A 22,850-nucleotide genomic window follows, 5' to 3' on the forward strand; every position below is an offset into this window, starting at 1 on the left:
TAGAAATATTCTGGTATACGTGATGGAAAGAGTTTGGTTCAGGAAGTGTATGTGTAATGAAAACCCATCCAGAATGTACTTTAAACCATGACATACACATCAGCTAATTATTGTTAAAGGGTTTTAAAATGCGTTTCTTTAAGAAAAATAGTTTACGCATTCTTAGTGAGGTTGCTACAACTTTAGGACAGAATCCCTCACAATCAAGTTCCTCCTCCCTTTTGCTTCTGTCTCGCCTAAATACCAACAAGAACATGACATTTTACATTTTAAACTATATATTTGGTTGGTGGGGTACCGTGGCAGCTTTAGTTGTGATGTAAACGTTGGGTTTTCACAACGAAAGCTGGGCGACCCTCAAGCAGGCGAGTAGTCCCATCGCCAGAGGTGCAGCATGTGGTCGTAGAAGGAGCAGCTGGCTAGCAGAGCAGTGACAGGAAGGGTGGTAGTGCCCGAGTCCGTTGGAGGGGTTGGGGGTGGGGGTGGAGCCGCCGGAGCCAGGCCCTCCGGGATGTAGTGTCCGGCGTCGTCCTCCAGTGAGGTGTCGAAGCTGGCGGTAGGCGACTCATACTGGATCCTCAGATGCCCCACCCCTTCCGCCAGGTAGGTTTCGGGCGGACGAGGGCTTCCCTCGGGGGAGGCCGGAGGGGGCTGGTCGGGAGTCAGGCGGGACCAGTCGGCTCCGTACGCCAGGGAGTTGTGCAGGATGTAGGAGGTGAGAGTAGGACACTCGGCCTCGCCGCCGCCCCCTGTGGGTCGGGAAGGAGAATTACACCACACGGGAATTGAAACCCGAGGATTCTTGTGTGATAAGTCTTCATGCTGCCTCCTGCCCTCAGGTTAGGGGGGAGGTTTTATCTCTAAGCTACGGTGGATTTACACTGTGTTTAAAACAAAAACACGATTATGGGTGAGCAGCTAAAACACAGCAGGTGTGGAGCACCGCGGACGTACCGAGGGACTTGTGGCAGTCTAGGATGTGGAAGTCGTTGTGCATGCAGGCGGCCAGCAGCAGGTGGGGCTGGGTGGGGTGCCACTTCAGACGCCACACGCCCCCACCCACCGCCGTCTCACTGAGGGGCTGGCGCATGCTCCTGCCGTCCCATAGCAGCACTTGCTCATCGTAGCTGAGGAGGAGGAAGAGGAAGAAGAGGAGGAGTTGCAGGTGAGGAAGGGAAGGAGGTCAATGGGCAGTGGTACTCATTTTCTAACTACATTGCCTCATTATGACTGAGTATGTCTAATAGCTATGCTTTCGAGGTTCAGACTTATCGGGTATGTGGAGCTTTAGCCTAGCTCGTTGGTGGCTGTCAGTTAACCCAGTGGCATACGTACCTTCCGGTGGCCAGGATGTGTTCCTGGTGTGGGTTGCTTTGAATGCTGCAAACACCCATTGAGTGCCTTCAACACAAGTCAGAATCAGAAAGGGCTTTGTTGACAGGTAAGGTTGAAAATACAAGGACTTCCTGCAATTATGGTGGCGCAGTAAAGAAAAGGAACAGAAATTAAGGGGATGCTACGTTTTTAGATCCTGTGTCCATCGCTTTAACATGTACACTATAAAAATCTCAAGTATCTTTATTCCTAATCTATGACTTCTAAACTGAAACAGAAGAGAGATAGCAGATGACCCAACACAGTTTTGAAAAGTCTGAACTTGGTGTTTTTTTCATAGGGCTAACCCTAGTTGGCGAGCTAGCTAGAGGTGGTTATTCACCTCTTGCTGGTGAAGGTGGGAGAGGAGCAGTCTGTTCTGAGGTCCCAGCCTTTCAGCTTGCTGTCGTCCCCACCTGGAACACGGACACGGACACACACACACAATCTAGTGAATATGCCTATCATCCTTATCTTGTAGTTTTCCTGAATTGAGGCCTTGATGGCCCTTTCTCGCTCTACCTCTCCATCGACATTGGTGCTTGAATCCAGATAGATACATAGATAGATATATAAGTTATTTATTCATCACAGAGGGGAAAACAACATTATAGAAGCTCACAGAAAAAAACACAATGATAAAAAACAAAGTAATTGACATTTTTACTAGGGCTGTCAAGCGATTACATTTTTAATCGTGATTAATCGCATTAATGACATAGTTAACTCAGATTAATCGCGATTAACCGCAAATCTTTTTTCTATGCTAAATATCCCTTGATTTATTTTTCCCATTAATTGTTCTCATTTTAATGCTCTTATCGACATGGAGAAGTGCATCGGCTTGCCTTGTGCAAAAGTTTTTTTATTGATAACAACATTGGCATATACTGATCAAAGCAGGAAGATACAAAAAAAAGCCTATAGTGCAATTAAACGATGAACATACAAACATACTGCCTTGAACATAGCAGTCCGGCTACTGCTTCTTTGTTTTGAGCCAAAAAATAAAATAAAAATTAAAATATGAATTTGCGTTAATCGTGCGATAAAAAAATTAACGTCGTTAAAATTGGTTTGCGTTAACGCCGTTAATAACGCGTTTAACTGACAGCCCTAATTTTTACATAACAAAATAAAATATACTATATGCAAAATGTACATCTCAATTCCAGTTAGCTGACCATAGGAGCTTAGCCTACCCTACCCCACTTCTAAAAGTGAGTAAAACAGGTGTGAGTGGGGGGTTACCGGAGTAGAGCAGCTGGGTGTCCCAGTAGGAGAAGGCTGTGATCCAGGCCTCAAAGTCGTGAGCCTTCCAATGGGTGCTGGTCTCTAGCCCCGCCCCCGTCAGCGAGAGAACGCTGACACAACCGTTGGAGTCACTGCACGCCACACGCATGTCACTGCTGTGGAGAGTGTGTGGGGGGAGGGGGGGGGGGGACGGGTGGGTGTGGGGACAGACCAGTCAGGACCCCATCTCACACACACACACGCACACACGTTATACCAGATAAGGTTTTGAGTGTTCTACCTCTCTCCTCTCCCGGTGGACCAGTCTAGAGACAGAGCCAGGCACTCTGTTCCCACGGACTGACTGGTCTTCTCCTTCAGACACCGTCTACCCTGCTGTCCGTGGGCAACACACACACACACACACACACACACACACACACACACACACACACACACACACACACACACACACACACACACACACACACACACACACACACACACACACACACACACACACACACACACAATGAATAGTCAAGACATTCAATTAAGTAGAATTATAAACATTTAATTTTTCTCAATATATAAAACAAGAGTGGAAGAATGAAATGATTAAGTTTCCCAGATGCCAAAATAGGATTTCCTAAGATATCAAAAGGGTAAAATACATTATTTGAGCAACCTCAATGCGCACTGCTCGACTTTTAAAACCTTTCATATTGGTGTTAAGACAGCAAAGGCTTTCATCCAAATCCACAGGTAGACAGCGGCTCTTTGCACTATGATAATGCTAATGATGCTAATGATGCTAATGTGGAACAGGATGGTATCTCTCACCGGCCCGTCGGTCAGCGTGTACAGCCGGACCTCTCCGCCAGCTGTAGCCATCCCCAGCACAGGAGCATCTGACACTGCAACATGGCACCTAGGAACATGTATGGGACATTCCCCCTTTTTTACATCACATCTGCTCATTGGTATGGAGATAGATTAGATTGTACAATTGATATAGATAGCCTATAACAGATTTTTCCATTTTGACCAGAGCCATTGGGACCAAAGTAGTTTCCCTTAGTTTTTTTGCAATTTCCTCCATCATGTATCTCTTTTTAATTATGTCCTGTTTTTAGGCTGTGACACATTTCCCATCTGTGATGAATAAAGAACCTTGTATCTTAATGTTTACACGATCATCAACAGCAAAAGACACAAAATCATCAACCAAAACCTTTTTTTTGAAACCCTCATAAATATATAGTCTATTGGTTTTCTGTTTTACCATTTTAGATCTAAAATGGCGGGTGTGTCGATACGCTGCAGTTCGCTGAGAGGCGGAGTCAGTGCCCCCTCCTGTTGATATTCAAACAGGTACAAGCGACCGATCCTCTGGTGAGGTACGTCCTCAGCTCCCGCCTGGGTTCACAAAACAACACATTAAACATTGAGAAACAACTGCAACTGCATTGATCTGTTTCAGGTTTATCCTCATGGGTGGATTAATAGAACATGGAGCAGATAGTCACTTATCTGGGAATGACATGCTTTACTTTCAGGCTTCCACAACAGTGCAAGAGAAGAAAATGTTGTTTTTTTTGTAAAAAAAAAGACAGCATACAAAGAGCAACTTTGACTATTTTGTGAGCTGAGGATGCAAACAGTCTCCTCACTGTACTCTAAATAAGTGCGGGGGCTGGCCTGGCCTACATTAGGACCTGTGAGTGAAGTCAGCTCACTGGCACATTGTTATTATGAGACCATTCTCCCTCATTACATTGCATGCACTTTTTAGACAACAGTGTAACGGCACTTATGTAGTATGGTCTACCAATAATGATCATATTGGTTTCATTGTCCCTGAAGTCAGGACAGAGCTTGCTCAGAAAGTAATCCAGTCGTCAGGTCAATCATGGAACGGCTACAATATAAATCAATGCTTAAAGCTTGGATTGAAACAATCTCAGGACAATGGTCTATCTTTCTTCATCTCTGTTTGATGTGTTCAATGTGTAAAATAATATTTTCCACTGTGGAGATTTATGCTGTTTAATGTTTCATTGTGCTTTATGGTACGTTGGTGTCTCTTGTATATATCTCTCGTTGTCTTTTTTGTAGTTTAATTATTTTTATAAAGTCTTCACCATTTGGGATTAATAATAATTCCTGTTTCATGAATGAGAGTAACCTGATACAATACAATTTATGTATACAATCAAAATAAAAGTATTTGAACGTACCTGCTCTGCTCCCTTCTGGAGCTGATAGGTGCCGCAGGCCAGAATGTTGTGGGACAGCGGGACGGGACACCATTCTACTGCGTCAGCGCTCAGTTCGGTGTCAAACACCTGCAAGTTGCGAGTCTTCGACTTGCAAGCCATATCCACATGTTGTCCGCTGCCACTGCAATATGTACATCATCATACCCATGTGGTGTTGGTTATTTCGTTTTACTGTATGTATTATTATGCAACTGTCAACCACAATAAAACATATTTTTTCCCCCCAATACATTTTAGGCCCAGCGTTTAAGGATGCATCAGTCTACCTAAAGTGCAGCAAATACGGAGATTGTTTACCTTCTCGGATCCTCCGGCTTAAAATGGAAATAGCAGTCACGTGTTGATCCACTCAGAGTTGATCAACTACCACTTCCGCAAACCGTGACGATCTGTCGTTGGATTATTCTATTATAACATTTCTTAAATAATTTCCCTTTAATTGCCGTTTTTGAGTTATTTCAGTCTGATTTAAAAAAGCATATTCATTGATATTCGACTTGTTTTCTCTTGCATTTGATTAGATACTCGGCGTGTTTATCCCTACGTCACTTCCTGCTCCGACGCTGGGACTTCATTCAGGTCGTTGACAATAAAGATAATATGGAAGGAAACCAATTGTCATACTACATGGTGCTTGAAGACACTACCAAAGATAAATTCCTGTGCTATATAAAAAAACAAAACGAAACGCATAATATATAGTGAGCGTTTTCACTTTCACTCCTTTTTGCTGTTTGTAATCAACCATGTAGTATAACCAAAGGGGTCGATGGACTGGTTTACGTCTAACCTTGTATTATTGTTTTGTTTCTAAGTGTAACAGATGCCACGGATGTATGGAGCATCGATGTATCTGAAGACTTATTAAGCCAGTTTGTACGTTTTCCCTGTGGAAGTGACGGCACTTTTTGACTGGTTCAAGATGTTGAATGTTCCTACTTATAATGTGCAATCTATTTATTCTAGAGGGAGAAGGTTTTACTGAAGTCCACAGAAGATTACTTGAGGAAAATCAGGTAAGCCTTAAACATTTCCTTTTCCTCTTAAAGCCAGGTCCTGATCTCCCTGTGATTTAGCAAGGCAAACGATGGGAACCCCTGATGAACCTGGTGGTTTGGTCCAGGGATTCTCGGATCCAGCAGTTGTAGGTATTGGTAGTGAGTTTATGTATGCAGTTTGAAATGGCGACGGTTGGTTAAGTCTATGTACAGGTTAGTGTAGAGGGGTTATTAGGCTGGGTGTTGTGCAGTTTTAGATGTGTTTAGTGCACTTAGATAAGGGATTGGGCTGTGTGTCTCTTTGGTTGCCCCTGGCTTTTTCACTTATCCTGACTTAGATTTGGTTATTTTACTGTTATATTTAACCATTTCACCCCTAGCTTTTTTCGAGGCCAAATACTCAGTGCAACATTTGAAGCTAAAGAATAGATTTGATTTAATTTGACTTACAGTTGAATACTACTTTGTAGTGTGTCAGTTTTATCACAGTCTCTCAGATCCTGAGAAGCTGTAGGTATATGAGAGAGTACGTCAGCAGCTTACTAACCCATCCACCGTCCTCTTCCCCAGGTCTGCTCTGGGTACAGGCTGCTCCGCGGTGCTGTTGCAGCCCAGCGGAGGAGCAGTGTTGCGGGTGGACTCCAGCCCAACAGACCTCAGCCTCCTGCTGGCCCGTCTGGACCGCCTGCCGGCGCGGGCAGAGGTCAAGGAGCTGCTGTTTGGGATGGCCGCCCACCTCTCCCAGTCTAGCAGACAACAAGGTCTCTGCTCATCATAAGGAACACCGTGGTGGTGGTGGTGGTGGTGGTGGTGGTGTTGTTGTTGATGATGTGTTTAAAATCTCTGTTACAAGAGAGACCTGGCCAAGAAGGACATGACCTTAGTAGAACAAACTTAACGTAAAGCGAAATAATAGTACGGATAGGTCATGCATTTGTGTATAAAATGGCTCTGCTCAAAATATGAGATTTGAATACATTTTAAATATTATATTTTCTAATTTTACAGCAACTATAAAAAAATATTCAGAACTGCCTCATGTTCAGCCAAAACCACTAATGAATAGTATTTTAATATAATTTGTTTGCTTCACTGGATCCTTAATATTGGAACTTTACTCACAGGTAATTGTAACATAATTCACACATTCATACCAACAGGCCACATATGCCCTTGCCAATTAAAGAGGCTTCTTTCTCACGCTAAGGAGGGATCCTGAGCCTAGGAAGGTGTCCAGCTCATACAGGAGGCAATTCATCATGTCTAAATTCTAGAGATACGAGCGGTCAAGATGTTCAAGAGACTCAAGGCCACAAAAACAAGCGTAATTCCCTCGCATAGCCACAAACCAAGTTGCAATGCCAACACATAGCCACAAGAGAGCAGCACAGAGACACATTCAGGTATCCAGGAGGCGGGAGTTCAGCACCATGCTTAGCCAATCAGAGCACATAACTGAGTCCACGCCTGCCCAGTAGATAAGTCACAACGCATAGCCCAGGGGGCTAGAACGCTCCAGGTAACGCATCTATCAGATGCCCTACTAAGTGTATCTCCACGCATGCATAATACAATTCCTCTCCTTTTGCTTCATAGAGACTAGTCCAAACCTTGACCAAATAAAGTAAAGCAATCCTGACTCGGAAGACTTTTTCCCAAAAAGCACACGACATAAACAAAAAAGTTAGCATAGCGGTTAGACTCTTAGCTGTATAGGTAGTTGGGTTTTTTTCCTCAGTAGTCTACCTGACCTCTCAGGTCATCCTACCGACCAGTCGGTACTTCTCATCAGTACCCTGGGCGAAACAGATGCCCTGACTCCACCTGCTCTTTAATGGCATGAATCTGCATTGACATGTCACTTTCAAAAAAAGGTGTAAATTAGTATAAAGTAAATGACTAAAGGGATCGATGTTTATCACGGTGAGGGCTATAGGTGCAGTATTCATGGTGGAAGCCCGAAGTCTTATGTGTCAACATCCTGAAATTCTACTCCAGAATGGTAGCGATCACCCTGTTGTTCACCTCTTCCTACTTGACCTCCTCGTGACCCCTGGTGTTCTTGTCGGGTGACTTCTCTCTGTGTGTCTTCACTGTCCCCCCCTCCAGCTGCGGCCCAGTCGGTTAGTCCTGGGAAGACCCACTACAAGAGGCATAATAATACAGGTGAGGCAGCAGACGTTCTAAAACATGATCCTGGCCAAACCATGTGGTACTGTAGTGTAAAGGTGGCTGTGTTCCTGTTCAGGGGTGTTAAAAATAACAACTCCTCAAGCTAGCATAATTGAGTGGCTCTTTTTGTCTAATTCTCCTTTTTTGCATGTTTTTAACATTTGATAATTGTACATTATTTAGTTAAATAATATACTATGCTACAGGAAGGCAATCGTTAAAATACACATTTTAAAGGCGGTAAAAAAAAAAAATAGGAAGAATGAAACCACTTGTTTTTTTGTACCAGCACTTTTTCGTCTACTTAAGTACAATTTCATGAAAAAAAACAGTTCCTCTCCTCAAGGTGATTTTTCAGTACTCTCTCTGTTCATGTTGCCAGAGTTCGGGCCGCGGGTGCAGAGGAAGGCGGGACCAACGGTGCCCCTGTCAAAGCGTGTGGCGGGGGACTCCCTGATCAACCCGGGAACCAAGAAGTAACCCTGAAGTTGAATGAAAAGGCCACTAGTTCACCACTAGGTGTCATGGAACAAGCCAGTGATAAATCTTCCCTATAGTGACGTCACTCGCGAGCGTGTTAAGTGTCCTCCCAGATGTATGATGACAGATAGGTCAACCTTTTAAAAGGGCTTGTAGTGGCTGGTCAACCAATCACACCTGGTGGTAAATAGGGAGCCTTTAAAAAATGATCAAAGATTGATCCTTAAACTAGTAAAAATGAATGACTTTTCTTTGTTTTTCTAGGAAGTGCCAAACAACAGGTGTGGCCTTTGATGATACCGAAGAAGATTGAATTTAATGTTTTTAAGAATATGTATCTGAAGAGAACAAGGAGTTTGTTATTCTGCTCAACACGTACATATATTATGTACAGTTTGAACGTGGCTTTTAACCCACTGATGCCTGATACAGCTTTTAACCTTACTGCCTACATCATGAAATCTTTTTTAATGTAACCAATATTCATCGCTTCAATCAGGGAATAGCTTTGAAATGGTTTATTTTATGAAATAAATGTAATAAATGCTATTTTTTAACTTAATCCAATGTGTTCAGCATGACGTACATCGAAGCCATTTAGATTCATTCAGACAGTTTCAGTCGGTTTATGTCTCTAAGAAGAATTACACAGAGGAAAGCAGGGCCTGTTGTGAGCAAAGGAAAGGAGACCAAGAAAAATGAAAACCTATACTAACCTCTTTTCCTTGACCACGAGGAAAACATGAAGGAGAATTCATGAGGACTTAGGAAAGGATAACAGTGCTCTATCACGCCAGCTATATATACGTGGACAATGGGGGAAAGAAAGAAAAAATAACTACGGTCAATTAAGGGACATGGACATGGATCCGAATTAGTATGATTGAATGAAAATGGTCCATTCGTGAATGGACGAATGGTGCGAGTAAGGAACCTTCCCAAGCATAAAAAATGTATAATTCAGCCCAAGTGAAGGAGATGGAAGAAATCACTCCCCAGAAAACAATTCATACTCAAATACATACAATTGTATTCCATTTCCAAATGATAGAAGAAAATATCGAAATATTCAATCGCCGCGTTTCAGCTTCATGAAGTGCTCAGAAACCACAGTTTAATCAGACACAGGCTCAAATGTTGTCTTTGATCTTCTCTTTTTAATTAAAAGTAAATAATGCTTCACTGCAGGAAAAAAAAAATCACGTTTACAGACATTCAGGAATTCATACTGTATATATTTATATTATCACAAAGTTAAGTAACGCCTCAATATCACGAGGATCATTTTTTTTTCACTGATGGCATCTTACTCCATGAGTTGCTGGTGTTGTAGGCAGTCTCTGAAATACTTCACTCCATAACGGCTCTCGCACTCACTTATGGTGCTCCACTCAACTAACAAGTTTCCGATCTTTCCTGTTTTACTAGAGCAAGTTGAAGGTTGTGATGTTGACATATTTCAGATAAAAGCCAATAAAAAAATGGCAAAAAAAAATGCAATAACTTACATTGATGGTTTGATTGACCGAAATGCAAATCAGATCAGATGTAAATTACCTATAGAAAATAACACACTTGAAAGTTTTCCATTGTAGAGTAAAACCAAAACCAGCAGCTCAGCTGGAGCCTCTCTTTGACTGTTACAATCTACGGAAATAAATGAAGCACAACAGTCAATAGTTTCTCAGTGTGAAGACGAGACGATTTCAGAATAAAAGCACACACACATCCCATAATCACCAAGAAATCGACTAATTTGTAGTGAAACAAGGTGTGCAACAGCAGATAAGACGCAATGCAACCAAAGGTGCCACTCGCCCCGAAGTTTAACCACATGCCAAGAAAACAGTCAGCTTGTTAAATAGAAAGGTGTGATTATTACAGATGTCTCTTTTGGAACTGAAATTCCTCTCGTGAAGTATAGTACACACGTTTTACCTTTTGTAGATGTTCGGGTTAAAGCATTGTGTGTGATCCCAGTTCTCTGTATCACAGTGGTGGTAGTGATCATCTTAAGAATAAAGCGCTTGTTACATTTTAGCAGGATTCAATGTAGACATAAAGGTGAAGTTACCTGTTCACTCCAGCGAGTAAAAAATAATACAAATAAAAAGGGAAAAGAGCATTTGGTTTAGATGTTCAAGATGACGTGTTTAAATGACCCTTTACAACAGATGCATCGATGGAGGTACTCTTCCCAACAGGCCTGTCATCTCACTTCCTCCACCGACAGGAAGCAGCCAAGCGTCCCTGTATTTTCCTCGGGCGTTTTAACATCAATAAAAACAATAGAACAAAACGGACTGGCTCTCCAAGCGATCCTGACTCTCTGTTTGCACGCTGCTGCCATAACTTCTAGATAACTGCCAGCTAAAACCATACGCAGGTCGGGTCCTCAGGCAGTATTTCTGATTATCATTTCTATATTCCAAAATAAATCATTCCTCTAGCCACATAAAAATATAATGTATCACGACACGACGACCTCTTTTATCATCTCAGCATGCTCTCAAGGCGGGGGGCCTCCTAGTAAGAGGAGGAGGAAGAGGAGTCCCATTTGGCCGGGGTAGGGTCGGGCAACACGATTACATTTACTGTCAGAAGTTAAGCCACCACACTGTGTGTGTGTGTGTGTGTGTGTGTGTGTGTGTGTGTGTGTGTGTGTGTGTGTGTGTGTGTGTGTGTGTGTGTGTGTCTGTGTGTCTGTGTGTCAAGCCTACCAATCAAACCAACATTTTGTTACTTTGAACTTCGTTTTTTAACTGTACATTCTTAAAAAAATAAATCTGGGAACATTCCGCAACAACAATCTTCATTCCATGGTCGAGCATTGACAAGGTGCGTCTTAAGGGTTTCTCTCCATCTCTCTCTCTCTCTCTCTTCTTCTCTCTCCATCTCCAATGTTATGAAACCGGGTCTGTTTGATTTATCCAACCCGGCCTCCACTCTTAGGCTGGGGTGGTTGCTGTGTTTCCCACACAACCAATGTATCTGCGTGTCTTTGGGAAGCCTCATAAATCTCAATACACTTCCTAATCCCAGCGCACAACTGAGCGCTGGGACGCGGTGGCGCGGTACCGCTAGCAGGATTGCTGGCGCGGTACACATCCATTTGGTCCTCTTTGTCCTCTTCACGTAGGAGCGCGTGTTATCATTATTATGCTCCTTCTTTTGGGTTGTGGTAGTCGATATACTTGCCTTGGTCCGTCTTTAACAGTTCTACGATGTCTGGCTGGCGTCTCTTGTTTTCAACAGAGCGTGTCTGTGTTAAAGGACAGCTGCACCTGTACACGCACACACAGACAAACACATGTAGCAGAGTGTAGTATTAACAGTAAAAACACTTGAATGCTATATTCACTCACGCAAATTTTCCTTTTTTGGTAGATAATAACTGTAACAAAACGGGAAACAATGCAGTTTTTTGTATCCGGCCCAGGCTCCATGCAGTCGCCCTCCAGTTCTCCCCCTTTGTTCTATCTAAGCCTGCATCTGAAGTATATGGGGGCCATAGGGGAAAATAGCCCGAAGGATGAACCAAAGGCCCCATATCTGTGGGAGTATTTTCTCACCCTCTCCTCCTCAAAGCTGATGAGTCCCTCATCATCGTCTGACTCCATCTCCTCCGGCTCCTCGCTGACCAGAGCGCTGAGCTCCGTGGTGGCTGGTCTGGACCTCAGCAGGCTCAAGATGCACTGCAGTGGCGACCGGCCGCCACCAGAGGGCGAGCTCTCCTGCTGATCCAGGTTGTCGCTCTGCTTCTTGGCGAAGTTCACAAACACCTAACAAGCAACAGAAAGAAAATGAGTTCCATTTTCTTCTTCTTAATGAAGAAAAAGTCCCATCAAATTGGGGAGAAATGGTGAAAGTGTACTTAAGTGTATTTAATGTTACCATTTTGAGTTCCATAACAACCCTGTTTTACATTTTTACGTACCTGTACACATGATTAAGGCAACTTATTGGTCTCAAATACCTAATTTCCCCTTTCCTTAAAAATTAACATATACAGCTTTTATTCATTTGAAGTACGTTGATGTACTTTTACATTACATTTACTGGCGCTGAATGGCTATGCATTTGTTATATTCTTTCACATGTACTATTCTGAAAATTATAAACGATTATGCATACCAAGCATATTATCCATATATGAATCACAAAGGGGGCATTGGTCTCCCCTGGGCCCTCCTTAGGGGCGCCACTGATCAGTAAACAGAATCTGTACCGGCATTCTCCATCAAACCCAACATTTATCGGCTGAACTCTGATTTAGAGATGCACAGTGCAGCTGAGTAAGCTAAACGTGCGTGTGCTCGCTGGCGAAGGCCTCACGTTGTCCAGGGTGGTCTGGCTGACGGAGTAGTCCTCTATCCCCAGCACCTCCACCACCTGCTCCATCTTGCTGAACACCTGGGCGAGGGACAGGCGATCCGACTGCAGCTGGAACTGCACCTTAGTGTGATGGCGCTCCTGGGATGAGATGAGATGCGAGGTACTTTAGTGACCCCAGATTGGAAATACAGACATCAATGTCCGGTGGTAGCATGCATTTGGGCCAGGTGAGCTTTGGCCAGAGTGTAGCTGAACACACGAACAAACTCCATTGTGCATCATTTGACAATAGGGACACGTGTCAACATGTCAACCCGTGTGCACCCCCCCCCACCTTGAGGACGGCCTCTGGGAAGTTCCTGTTGAAGAAGCGGACCACCTCCTTCACACTGGAGCTGCTCTTTGTCCTCACAGTGATCATGTAGCCGTCCCCGAACCTGACACACACGCACACACACACACACACGCACACACGCAGCACAGACACAGACACAGACAGACACACACACACACACACACACACACACACACACACACACACACACACACACACACACAGACACAGACACAGACACACACACACACACACACACACACACACACACACACACACACACACACACACACACACACACACAGTGTCAACACATAGTACAAAACAGCATATAGTAGCAAAGAGTCTCAAACTCATTCCACTCATGAGGTATGGATTGGTCATGTGCTGTACTTGATATTACTTACTGATATATAACTGATTTGATATCGTTTCATATTTAACCTCAAGGTATCGATTATGTGCTCAACTAACATTTTATATAATTTACACAAGATACTACACCACAAGTCTGATAGTATTCTGAATAAACATCCAGCCTAGGCTCATTGTCCAACAGATATGGTAGGTTGGCTCCGCCCACACCAGCCTCTCCTTCACTGGCACCCCCCACAAACGCCCCGCCCCCACGTGGTCTCACCTGTTCTTCAGGTGCTGGATGCTGCCCAGACACTTGAACCTGCCATTCACCATGATGCCCAGTCTGGTGCACAGAGCCTCACACTCCTCCATGCTGGTTGGGAGAGAGCGAGAGAGCGAGAGACAGAGAGAGAGAGACAACTTTTGAGTACCGTACTTACTTGTATGAAGTGCACTACCAAGGAGTTACTGCTGTTGCTCATTAAATGGCCTGACAAAAAAAATATGATGTTTTTAATGGGTGAACCGACATGAGTTGGTTTGTCCGAACCAGAGATTTATTTTATTTAAAGAAATGTCTCAGCCAACCAAATGTTGTGAGCAGGCGTGTCCGTCACCTGGTCCAAACGCCGGTCTCACCTGTGTGATGTCAGCACCACTGAGCGTCCCGTCTTGATGATGTCGAGGATGAGGTTCCAGAGGAAGCGGCGAGCCTTGGGGTCCATGCCTGTGGTGGGCTCATCCTGCAGGGCACACGGGAAAAGACACGCTAGCAGTGATGCTGATACGTCATATGTATGACCCATGTCGGAAGCCTCCAAAAATGTCAATATTATATATACAGTATATTATATTAACTATTTTATTATATAGTAAGTAGAGTATAGTTTATATACATTTATACATTTTGTTTTATAGTTTGTTTGAGTATTGGCAGTACAAGCGATATATAAATACTATATTCTACGATATATAAATATTTCTACATAGTTTCTAGTTTGACGTTAGCCTTCATTGATTTCGGATTAAAGTGGGCTTGGTCCCTTCCAGGAGGGTGACCAATCAGAGAACAGTGGGTGTGGTCCCTACCAGGAAGATGAGGGAGGGGTAACCAATCAGAGCGATGGCGGTGGACAGCTTGCGCTTGTTACCACCACTGTAGGTTCCAGCCGGCTTGTCTGCGTAATGAGAGAGTTCTAGTTTATCTAGCGCCCACTGAACCACCTGTGGAGAGACACACACACAAACACACACACACACACACACACACACACACACACACACACAGACAGAGCTTTAAATCACTAATCACAATTAATGTGCATATCATGCTGTGTAAGTGAGTCAGAGAATGATGACAAAATGATTGAGTGAGTGAGTGTGTGTGAGAGTGTGCACACATGCATTAGTGAGAGAATAAATGGGTGGGTGGAGTATTTGAGTGAATGAGTAAATACTCTACGAGTGACTTCTACTAAGAGCACCTCAGTGAATGAAGGAATGAACGTGTTAGAAAGCAAGGGTGTTCATGAGAGGCAAGTGAGAGTAATTTAATCAACGTGTAAGTGAGTGGTTGTTGGCATGATGGCGTGAGTGAGTCGGACCCGGTCCTGGTCCTTCCAGGAGATGCCGCGGAGGCGTGTGTAGAGCTCCAGGTGCTCCCGGGCCGTCAGGTCCTCAAACAGGGCGTCGAACTGGGGGCAGTACCCGATGGTCTGCTGCACCCGGAGCAGCTCCTTCAAGATACTACACGCACACACACACACACACACACACACACACACACACACACACACACACACACACACACACACACACACACACACACACACACACACACACACACACACACACACACACACAAATTCAAGCCATGACAGACTTGACCGGGGTGTAAACAGTGAAATTAAAGTTAACCAAAACTAAAAGGGATGCATACAACAACAACAAAAAAATCATACAACTAAAATGATACATAAATAAATAACCTCTCTCCTACTTCTAACGGTCAAATTAATCTAGACTCCACGTGCTGGAGCTGGTTTTCTCCCACCCACCTGTTATAGGTTCAACAGTGACATGCTGGAGCTAGTTCCCCCCCCCCCCCCCCACCTGTTCTAGGTTCCACAGTGACACGCTGAAGCTTGCGTTCTCCCCACCCACCTGTTCCCGCTGACGAAGGCCTCCCCTCCCGTGGTGCTCTCGTCTCCGGTCAGCATCTTGAAGGTGCTGGTTTTCCCCGCTCCGTTGACCCCCAGCAGACCGAAGCACTCCCCCGGCCGCACCCCCAGACACAGCCGATCCACCGCCAGGATGCGTCCCATCTTCCGGGACTTGTACACCTAGAGAAGGGGGAGGCTGTTCTTTCGATGAGGTGGCTAAATGACGTGTGTCACTAAACATACTGTATTTTAAATTGCAGATAACAGTAGAGCTATATAAGGTTTGTTACTACCCTCTAGTGGTCAAAGCACAATGAATGGAGCTTTACAATTATATTTAATTGTTAAACACTACATCTATTCTAAATGATAAAATCATAAAAAACATATACATAACAGTCTAGCGTTGCGCTAAGAAACATATTTAGGTTAGGTTTCTGCTAAATGTTCTTAAAAACTCACCTTCGTGAGGTTTTCAATTTTCAACATGTCGCTGTCAGCATCTCCGCGCAGAACCCGCCTCCTCTCGCATGCTACGTCTACATCGTCATCATCGATTGGCTGACAGCTAACTGGTACCCTCCTGTACCAGGAAGTAGTAGACACACAAATTTACCCTTCGCTAAACATCTCCATAGTGGCCCCTGTCCACTCCAAAAGTAGCAACAGTAACCAGGAGGCCTGTCAAGCTTTCAGAAAAATAATAAGGGAGTCGTCGTATTTTTCAGGCTTCTCCAAAGCCAAAAATGACGATTTTCAGATATGGATAAAACAGTGTGAAAGACCTCACTCACAGCGGAATACACTCATAGCTCATTCCATAGATCCCTGGGTTTGTGCCATTGTTGTGGAAAACAAATTGTTGTTGCTTTTCCTCTTTTTGAGAACCAGTGTATGGATCAAGCCCACAGTGTGCGGGAGTCATAGCTTAACGTTTGCTTAACCACTGACCCTGCTGTGCAAGAAGATTTTTTTTCCTGAATAAGTTTGTTCTGCATGTAAATTTTCAAGACGTAGTTGAACTTAACAATACTACGCCGACAAATAATATTGTGCATGAAGCTCTCAAATGCATATAGAGGTAGGCATTAGGTAGGCATGTTTCTGTCTACCTAATCCAGAAATTATTTTCTTTGGACTATCTCTCGCTGATAATGTAAGGCGTTCAGCAACCAAGGGGGGCAGAACTTAGCGAATGGTGAATTATGATTGGTTCAACGTTGGTAAAAAAGGTGAGGCAATTAATCAATATCATGTTTCAATTGACAGACACTTTACTGGTCAATCAATGGGTTGTACACAACTTGCTATGGAGTTACTATTAACTATTTTGAAATTTAGGAGATAATCTCTCAAAGAATACTTTTAAAGCAATTGTGACCAAAGATATTTGAACCAAAATGGCCGCCTGGTGAAAATGTCTCAACGGCACACTTACGGTGGTTTACGCAGGAAGTTGTACTGGCAAAGTATAGTGATGAGGAAGCCCACAAAGCCTTCGATCGTCATGGCGACCAGCCCCCGTGTCACGATGTCCCACTCGAACGGAGACTTCATCTTGTCAAACTGACCTGGAGACAGAACGGAACATGGGGGGTTTTAAACAACTTGTTTAACGAGATGCATAACGAGACTTGGATTAGACGAGAAGCAATTACACAGGGAAGGGCTCATCACCCAACCGTGATAAGCCTCTTATATTTGTTTTAAAGTTAACTTTATCAATTTATATAAAAAAAACATTACAAATAATATTATGATAGGAAATAGAAACTGATATGCAAACATATTCAAACTTGTTGTAATATGCAACATTTTATATTGCATTAGGTAAAATTAAGTCTGTGGTTAATACTAACTTCACGCTTCGAACATCTCCTAATTGCCTTAAACAGACTTTTATCAGGTAATCCTATTTCCTCCGTGTTAGTGTCAATAGTTCATACTGTGCGTCACCCTAAACTCTATAATTAATTGTTTCTAATCTAATCCCCATTTACCTATCTTGGCGTAGTACTCGTTGATATACTCGTTGTAAGCCATCTCCATGAGGCCGTGACCCAGGTTGTAGTTGGGGAAGATGAGGAAACAGGACTTTAAGTAGCTGTTGACCCTCTTCAGGTCCTGGCAGAGAACAACAACAGATGAGGAAACATGACTTTAGGTCCTGGCAGACAACAACAACAGGTGAGAAAACATGATTTTAGATCCTGGCAGACAACAACAGATGAGGAAACATGAATTTAGGTAGCTGTTGACCCTCTTCAGGTCCTGGCAGACAACAACAACAAATGAGGAAACATGACTTAATGTAGCTGTTGATTCTATTCACATCCTGGCAGACAACAACAACAGATGACGAAAAATGACTTCATTTAGCTGTTGACTCTATTCAGGTCCTTAGAGTCAGAAACAACTCAAAATTCTGCAGAGCATTTTGAGTAAGAAATAAATGGGATCTATGAATGGATAGTCAGCAACAAGGCTATCTGACAACCAGCTGAAAGGAACTGGGTTCAGTCCCCAACATCCAGAATCCTTGACCCAGATGCCCTCAACTGCTTCTTAGGCATCTTTCTCAAGGATCAGAGAACAAACTACTACCCTGACCTGTATCTGGATTCACTGCGAGGCCTTTGGGATCACAGCTTCTGGGATATGGTACCAACAGTGCCAACATAGGACACAATATAACAACAAATATGATTGGAATATGAAGACACTGACCTTGTCGTGTTCAAAGAGCTGCAGGAGGAAGGTGGCGACGGTGGCGGTGATGCCGATGAAGAGGTTGATGACGATGAGGAAGACGTAGGCCGTGCTGGGAACCTCAAACCAGAAGGAGGCCGGGTACATGATGGGTGTGATGGACCACCTGGATCAGGCCAACACGGGGCGGTCAGAGGAGTTCACTGTTTCACTAACATTTTTAATCGATCCAGTTCAACACTTCATTTGAATCAACATGTTTTTCTTCTTCTATTTGTTCTTGTTTTTGCCATCTTCCACTCTATCAATATTGTAGAAATATTTGTATTTACCTTCCTAAATCTAAAATCATTGCAAATTCTTGCTTTGTTCACTCCATTTGTTAAACCTCTTGTTTAGTTTAGCAATATTATTTATATTTTTTAGTAATTCATCCATTATACATTTTGACTTGGATCAACTAAGCTGAGTACTTCTGTATTTGACTGAAGTGTTATCCCGGAGTCCTCTGCCAGCTGGCAGGCCTCTTTAGCAGAAGTCCCTCCAACCACAGTCGGACGGTCAGCTCTGCCCCTTCGGCTCAGATACCCCACGCGGTTATCAACAAGCTCCTGGCGGTTCTGACATGTGCAAACGTCACTCACCCGTAGAGCAGGAAGAGAGCGAGGACAGCAGGGAAGTTGGTGGGGGAGGTGTAGGCCGGCAAGTCGAACACAAACAGGATGAGCACACAGCAGGTGGCCGGAACCAGGTAGTTCATCTGGCAGCCAGACAGAGATGGAAAGAAAGCACAGAGAGAGAGAGAGAGAGAGAGAGAGAGAGAGAGAGAGAGAGGATGCGGGGATAGAGAGAGAGAGGAGAGAGAGAGAGAGAGAAAAGAAAGAGAGAAAATAGAGAGAAAAGAGAGAGAGAGAGAGAGAGAGAGAGAGAGAGAGAGAGAGAGAGAGAGAGAGAGAGAGAGAGAGAGAGAGAGAGAGAGAGAGAGAGGAGAAAGAAAGAAAGAAAGAAAGAAAGAAAGAGAGACAGAAAGAAAGAGAGACAGAGAGAAAGAAAGACATTAGAAAGTGTAATTCTTTCTTTATTTATTTTTCATTACATTCCCCTAGATGAATTCTCTCTCTCTGATAAAGTTGGCCCGACAGTAGGTTTACCTCTCTCCTTCCCTCCCTCCCTCCCTCCCCCATCAACATGTCCCAGATGTAGGTGGCCCGCCAGTAGGTGTACCTCTCTCCAACCCCCCGACCACCCCTTCGACTCCCCCCCCTCCCTCCTCTCCCTCCCTCCCCCCTCACCATGTCCCACATGTAGTTGGCCAGCCAGTAGATGATGGGGTTGCAGCCACTGACGAACTGCAGGTGTTTGGCTTTGGTGGACTTCTCGGCCACGAGGAAGACTACAAAGCTGGCAGGCACGAAGGACATCGCAACGATGATGAAGATGGCGATCACCACGTCAGTGCCCTGCAGACTGGTGGTCATGACGACGATGATTAAGATGAGGGGAAGAGAATGGGAGAGATATATATTATTTTTCCTTTTTTCCTTATCATCTACCTGTACTCATAATATCAAATACAGATCCTAACGGAAGCACTCATGTCAGCCTGATCGTTATTAACCAGATATTGTATAAGACGTATAGGAATTAGAAAGTCCGGACACTGATAAATACTGAATAACTAAATAGAGCCACTGCTTAAAGCAGTTTAACCTACAGGTAGTCCAGGGAGAGGCTGGCACTGGTACGATTCATAGGATGGTTGGTCAGTGTTATTCCTGAAGAGACAAAAACACAAACACAAACACACACAGTCAGTGTTATGGACGGTTGCATCAAGGGCAAGGTGTAATGTCATCAGTGAATTTATATTCTTACCGTAGGCTGCAGGGTTTCCTTTGGACGGCGGTAGGTTGGCCCGTAGGATGGCGTTGTTGAGGACGTTGAGGTACGTTGGCATGCTGTGGTAGCCTTTGTTGTTGTACAACACCTGGAGACGGGGACAGGGTGGTTAGAGGGAGAGGAACGTTGATGTGGATCATTTTGTCTGCTCGTTAACCCTCTCACCTGAGCTGAGCTGTGTGTAGCTGTCTCACCAGAGCTGAGCTGCTCGTTAACCCTCTCACCAGAGCTGAGCTGCTTGTTAACCCCCTCACCTGAGCTGCTCGTTAACCCTCTCACCTGAGCTGCTCGTTAACCCTCTCACCTGAGCTGCTCGTTAACCCTCTCACCTGAGCTGCTCGTTAACCCTCCCACCTGAGCTGAGCTGCTCGTTATCACTCTACCCTGAGCTGGTCTGCTCGTTAACCCTCTCACCTGAGCTGGTCTGCTCGTTAACCCTCTCACCTGAGCTGGTCTGCTCGTTAACCCTCTCACCTGAGCTGAGCTGCTCGTTAACCCTCTCACCTGAGCTGAGCTGCTCGTTAACCCTTTCACCTGAGCTGAGCTGCTCGTTACCCTCTCACCTGAGCTGATCTGCGTACTGCTATCTTCCGAACCATGGGCGGCGTCCTCCTCCCAAAGGATGCTGGGATGGATTTCTGTATGTTGCCCACCGTTAACCCGCCATATCTGTGGATGATGACATCATAAATATGCAACACACACACTTACAATCTCACATCAACAATCCAACAATCTTTACAAAAAGTTAAAAGAGTCAACAATAAGCACCCATTCTTTGAAGTATCTAAATTACACACAGTTTCTACACTGAAATCAACCCTGGAAATACATCCAAGGTCCTCAGCACGAACTCTGTACAGGTAGCTATACAAGCACAAGAGATCCGTGCCGGGTGGAGAGCCAACCTGTGAAGGCGCAGTCGGTCCGATGTGAAGAGGAGGTACTCGGACACGTTGCGTCCCGTGATGTCCACCAGGATGTCCCCGGTCACCACCTTCATGAGCGGGGGGCGGCCCCCCACCCCGCTGGGGCAGGAGAAGCCCGTGCCCTGCATGGAGCAGGTGCAGCGCACTGGCTCGTGGATGGAGAGCGGCAGCGTGGGGGGAGACGTCACCGGCTCTGGATGAGGGATATGGAGGTCAGGTTTAACACTTTTATCGAGGTCTTTCAGAGGAGGCCAAATTTATGTTTTCTTGTTAAGAAAAAATGCAAGAATGTCCTTGGTAAAGGACATTTACCAAGGACGACCTCGGTAACTCACTCCAAGGTCCTATTCTGAGCATTTAGTACTTTTAGTTAAATTTAACTTTGTACGCGCATTAGGGAGCGACTTATTAACTACAAGCCAAGATGTTGCCAATGCAAAAATTAAATGCTGAATGCGGCCCAAAAAAACACTTCATAACTTCAGCTGATTAAGTCAAAGCCGTCAAAGTTTTAGATGAAAGTATCTTATATCTGATGGTTTTTGGGTACAGTATAAGTGGAATACACCACAACAGGGGTCCTGTAATTGGAAAATAATGTACTTTGTCGGTGGGTAGCAACCTCTGCCTCACCTCAGTCGCATTACCCCCCCGGTCTAACGTTATCATCGGATACCCGCACACCCCGTCGTGGTTTATTCCTCACTGAGCAGGGGTTCAGGAGCCTTCTGTTCGCCTTCCCGGTTCCAGTCATAACTTTGATATGCAAGCGATAGAATCTGGACCCATTTGAATGTGATCAGTTTGGGCTGGTTAACGACAACAGACGAAATGAAGTGCTTGTCGTTAAATGTGTTATGCCCAGTCTTCGACAGTCGGTTAGGATTGTAAAGCATTGTAAAAGCCTTCCAGTGATCTCAGCTTTAGATGAGTTATAGTAGCCATTGATCTGAATCAGTTTTCTCGCGCTGTGTAATCTAATGCAAGTTTATAGACTATGGGCAAGGTTTGACAAGTAATTGTTATATCTAACATATTTCCCCCCACTCTGTATAACCACACATGACTCACAGGTCGCTAAATCGAAAAGGTTTGCTTTTTTATGCATTTAAATAAATTGTTGTGGTACTCAAATGTTCAACGTATTGCAATCAACTGTTTCTTGAGCCAATGTCAACAGAATACTATCAATTATTGCTCGCTTTTTTATCACTTTTCTGACTTAAATCCTATTAGTTATTTGTGCATTAATACAATCTAAATGAGAGTTTTCCTTAGAAGGAAGGATCCCCCACTCTGCGTCCTGTCTCAAGGTGTTCTCCTTGATAATTAAGTGAGTTTTCCTTTCTCTTTAGAGGGCTGGGGTCAGGCGGTGTCATACAATAAGGCCTGTAAAGCCCTTTGAGGCTGTCCCTGGGATTAAGGGCTCACACAAATACAATTGACTCGAATGACATCTGAGCGGCCGATGTGTACCGGGCGTGAGCAGCGAAGAAATTTCCCCTTAAAAAAAAATACACTAAATGTTAGAATAGAAAATGTTCAAATCGAAAATATAAAAAAATAAAAGTTTGTTTGACACA

General features: G+C 44.2%; 3 protein-coding genes across 4 annotated transcripts in view; 1 reads left to right on the top strand and 2 right to left on the bottom strand.

Annotated features, from left to right (window-relative positions):
• Window positions 1-137: 137 nt before the first annotated feature.
• On the bottom strand, window positions 138-5,448 carry dph7 (diphthamide biosynthesis 7). 2 transcript variants are annotated; one of them, XM_056593027.1, is made up of 10 exons: window positions 5,187-5,448; window positions 4,848-5,010; window positions 3,893-4,026; window positions 3,451-3,538; window positions 2,909-3,003; window positions 2,626-2,783; window positions 1,718-1,790; window positions 1,336-1,401; window positions 955-1,127; window positions 138-749 (listed from the first exon to the last, which is right to left on the bottom strand). In XM_056593027.1, exons 2-10 carry the CDS (start codon window positions 4,986-4,988, stop codon window positions 358-360), a joined length of 1,320 nt encoding a protein of 439 aa, XP_056449002.1. In that variant the 5' UTR covers window positions 4,989-5,010; window positions 5,187-5,448; the 3' UTR covers window positions 138-357. The 2 variants fall into 2 exon arrangements, with proteins under 2 accessions (XP_056449002.1, XP_056449003.1); XM_056593028.1 differs by having other exon boundaries at window positions 2,909-3,000; window positions 5,187-5,400.
• Window positions 5,424-9,118, top strand: paxx (PAXX non-homologous end joining factor). The gene is made up of 7 exons (XM_056593029.1): window positions 5,424-5,590; window positions 5,705-5,765; window positions 5,856-5,905; window positions 6,458-6,648; window positions 7,997-8,053; window positions 8,442-8,535; window positions 8,804-9,118. The coding sequence occupies exons 1-7, from the start codon at window positions 5,490-5,492 to the stop codon at window positions 8,850-8,852; spliced, it is 603 nt and encodes a 200-aa protein (XP_056449004.1). The 5' UTR covers window positions 5,424-5,489; the 3' UTR covers window positions 8,853-9,118.
• Window positions 8,837-22,850, bottom strand: part of abca2 (ATP-binding cassette, sub-family A (ABC1), member 2) — a 57,200-nt gene continuing 43,186 nt past the window's right edge. The window contains 19 exon segments of the mRNA XM_056593025.1: window positions 8,837-11,823; window positions 12,112-12,321; window positions 12,875-13,012; window positions 13,209-13,311; window positions 13,849-13,941; window positions 14,208-14,311; window positions 14,658-14,792; window positions 15,173-15,314; window positions 15,732-15,910; window positions 16,193-16,313; window positions 17,169-17,301; window positions 17,731-17,854; window positions 18,458-18,605; window positions 19,084-19,199; window positions 19,732-19,906; window positions 20,154-20,214; window positions 20,315-20,426; window positions 20,902-21,007; window positions 21,247-21,460. Coding sequence (XP_056449000.1) covers window positions 11,788-11,823; window positions 12,112-12,321; window positions 12,875-13,012; window positions 13,209-13,311; window positions 13,849-13,941; window positions 14,208-14,311; window positions 14,658-14,792; window positions 15,173-15,314; window positions 15,732-15,910; window positions 16,193-16,313; window positions 17,169-17,301; window positions 17,731-17,854; window positions 18,458-18,605; window positions 19,084-19,199; window positions 19,732-19,906; window positions 20,154-20,214; window positions 20,315-20,426; window positions 20,902-21,007; window positions 21,247-21,460 — 2,450 coding nt within the window. The 3' untranslated portion in view covers window positions 8,837-11,787.

Source organism: Gadus chalcogrammus, chromosome 6 (genome assembly GCF_026213295.1).
Source record: "Gadus chalcogrammus isolate NIFS_2021 chromosome 6, NIFS_Gcha_1.0, whole genome shotgun sequence".
Taxonomy (NCBI): Eukaryota; Metazoa; Chordata; class Actinopteri; order Gadiformes; family Gadidae; genus Gadus; species Gadus chalcogrammus.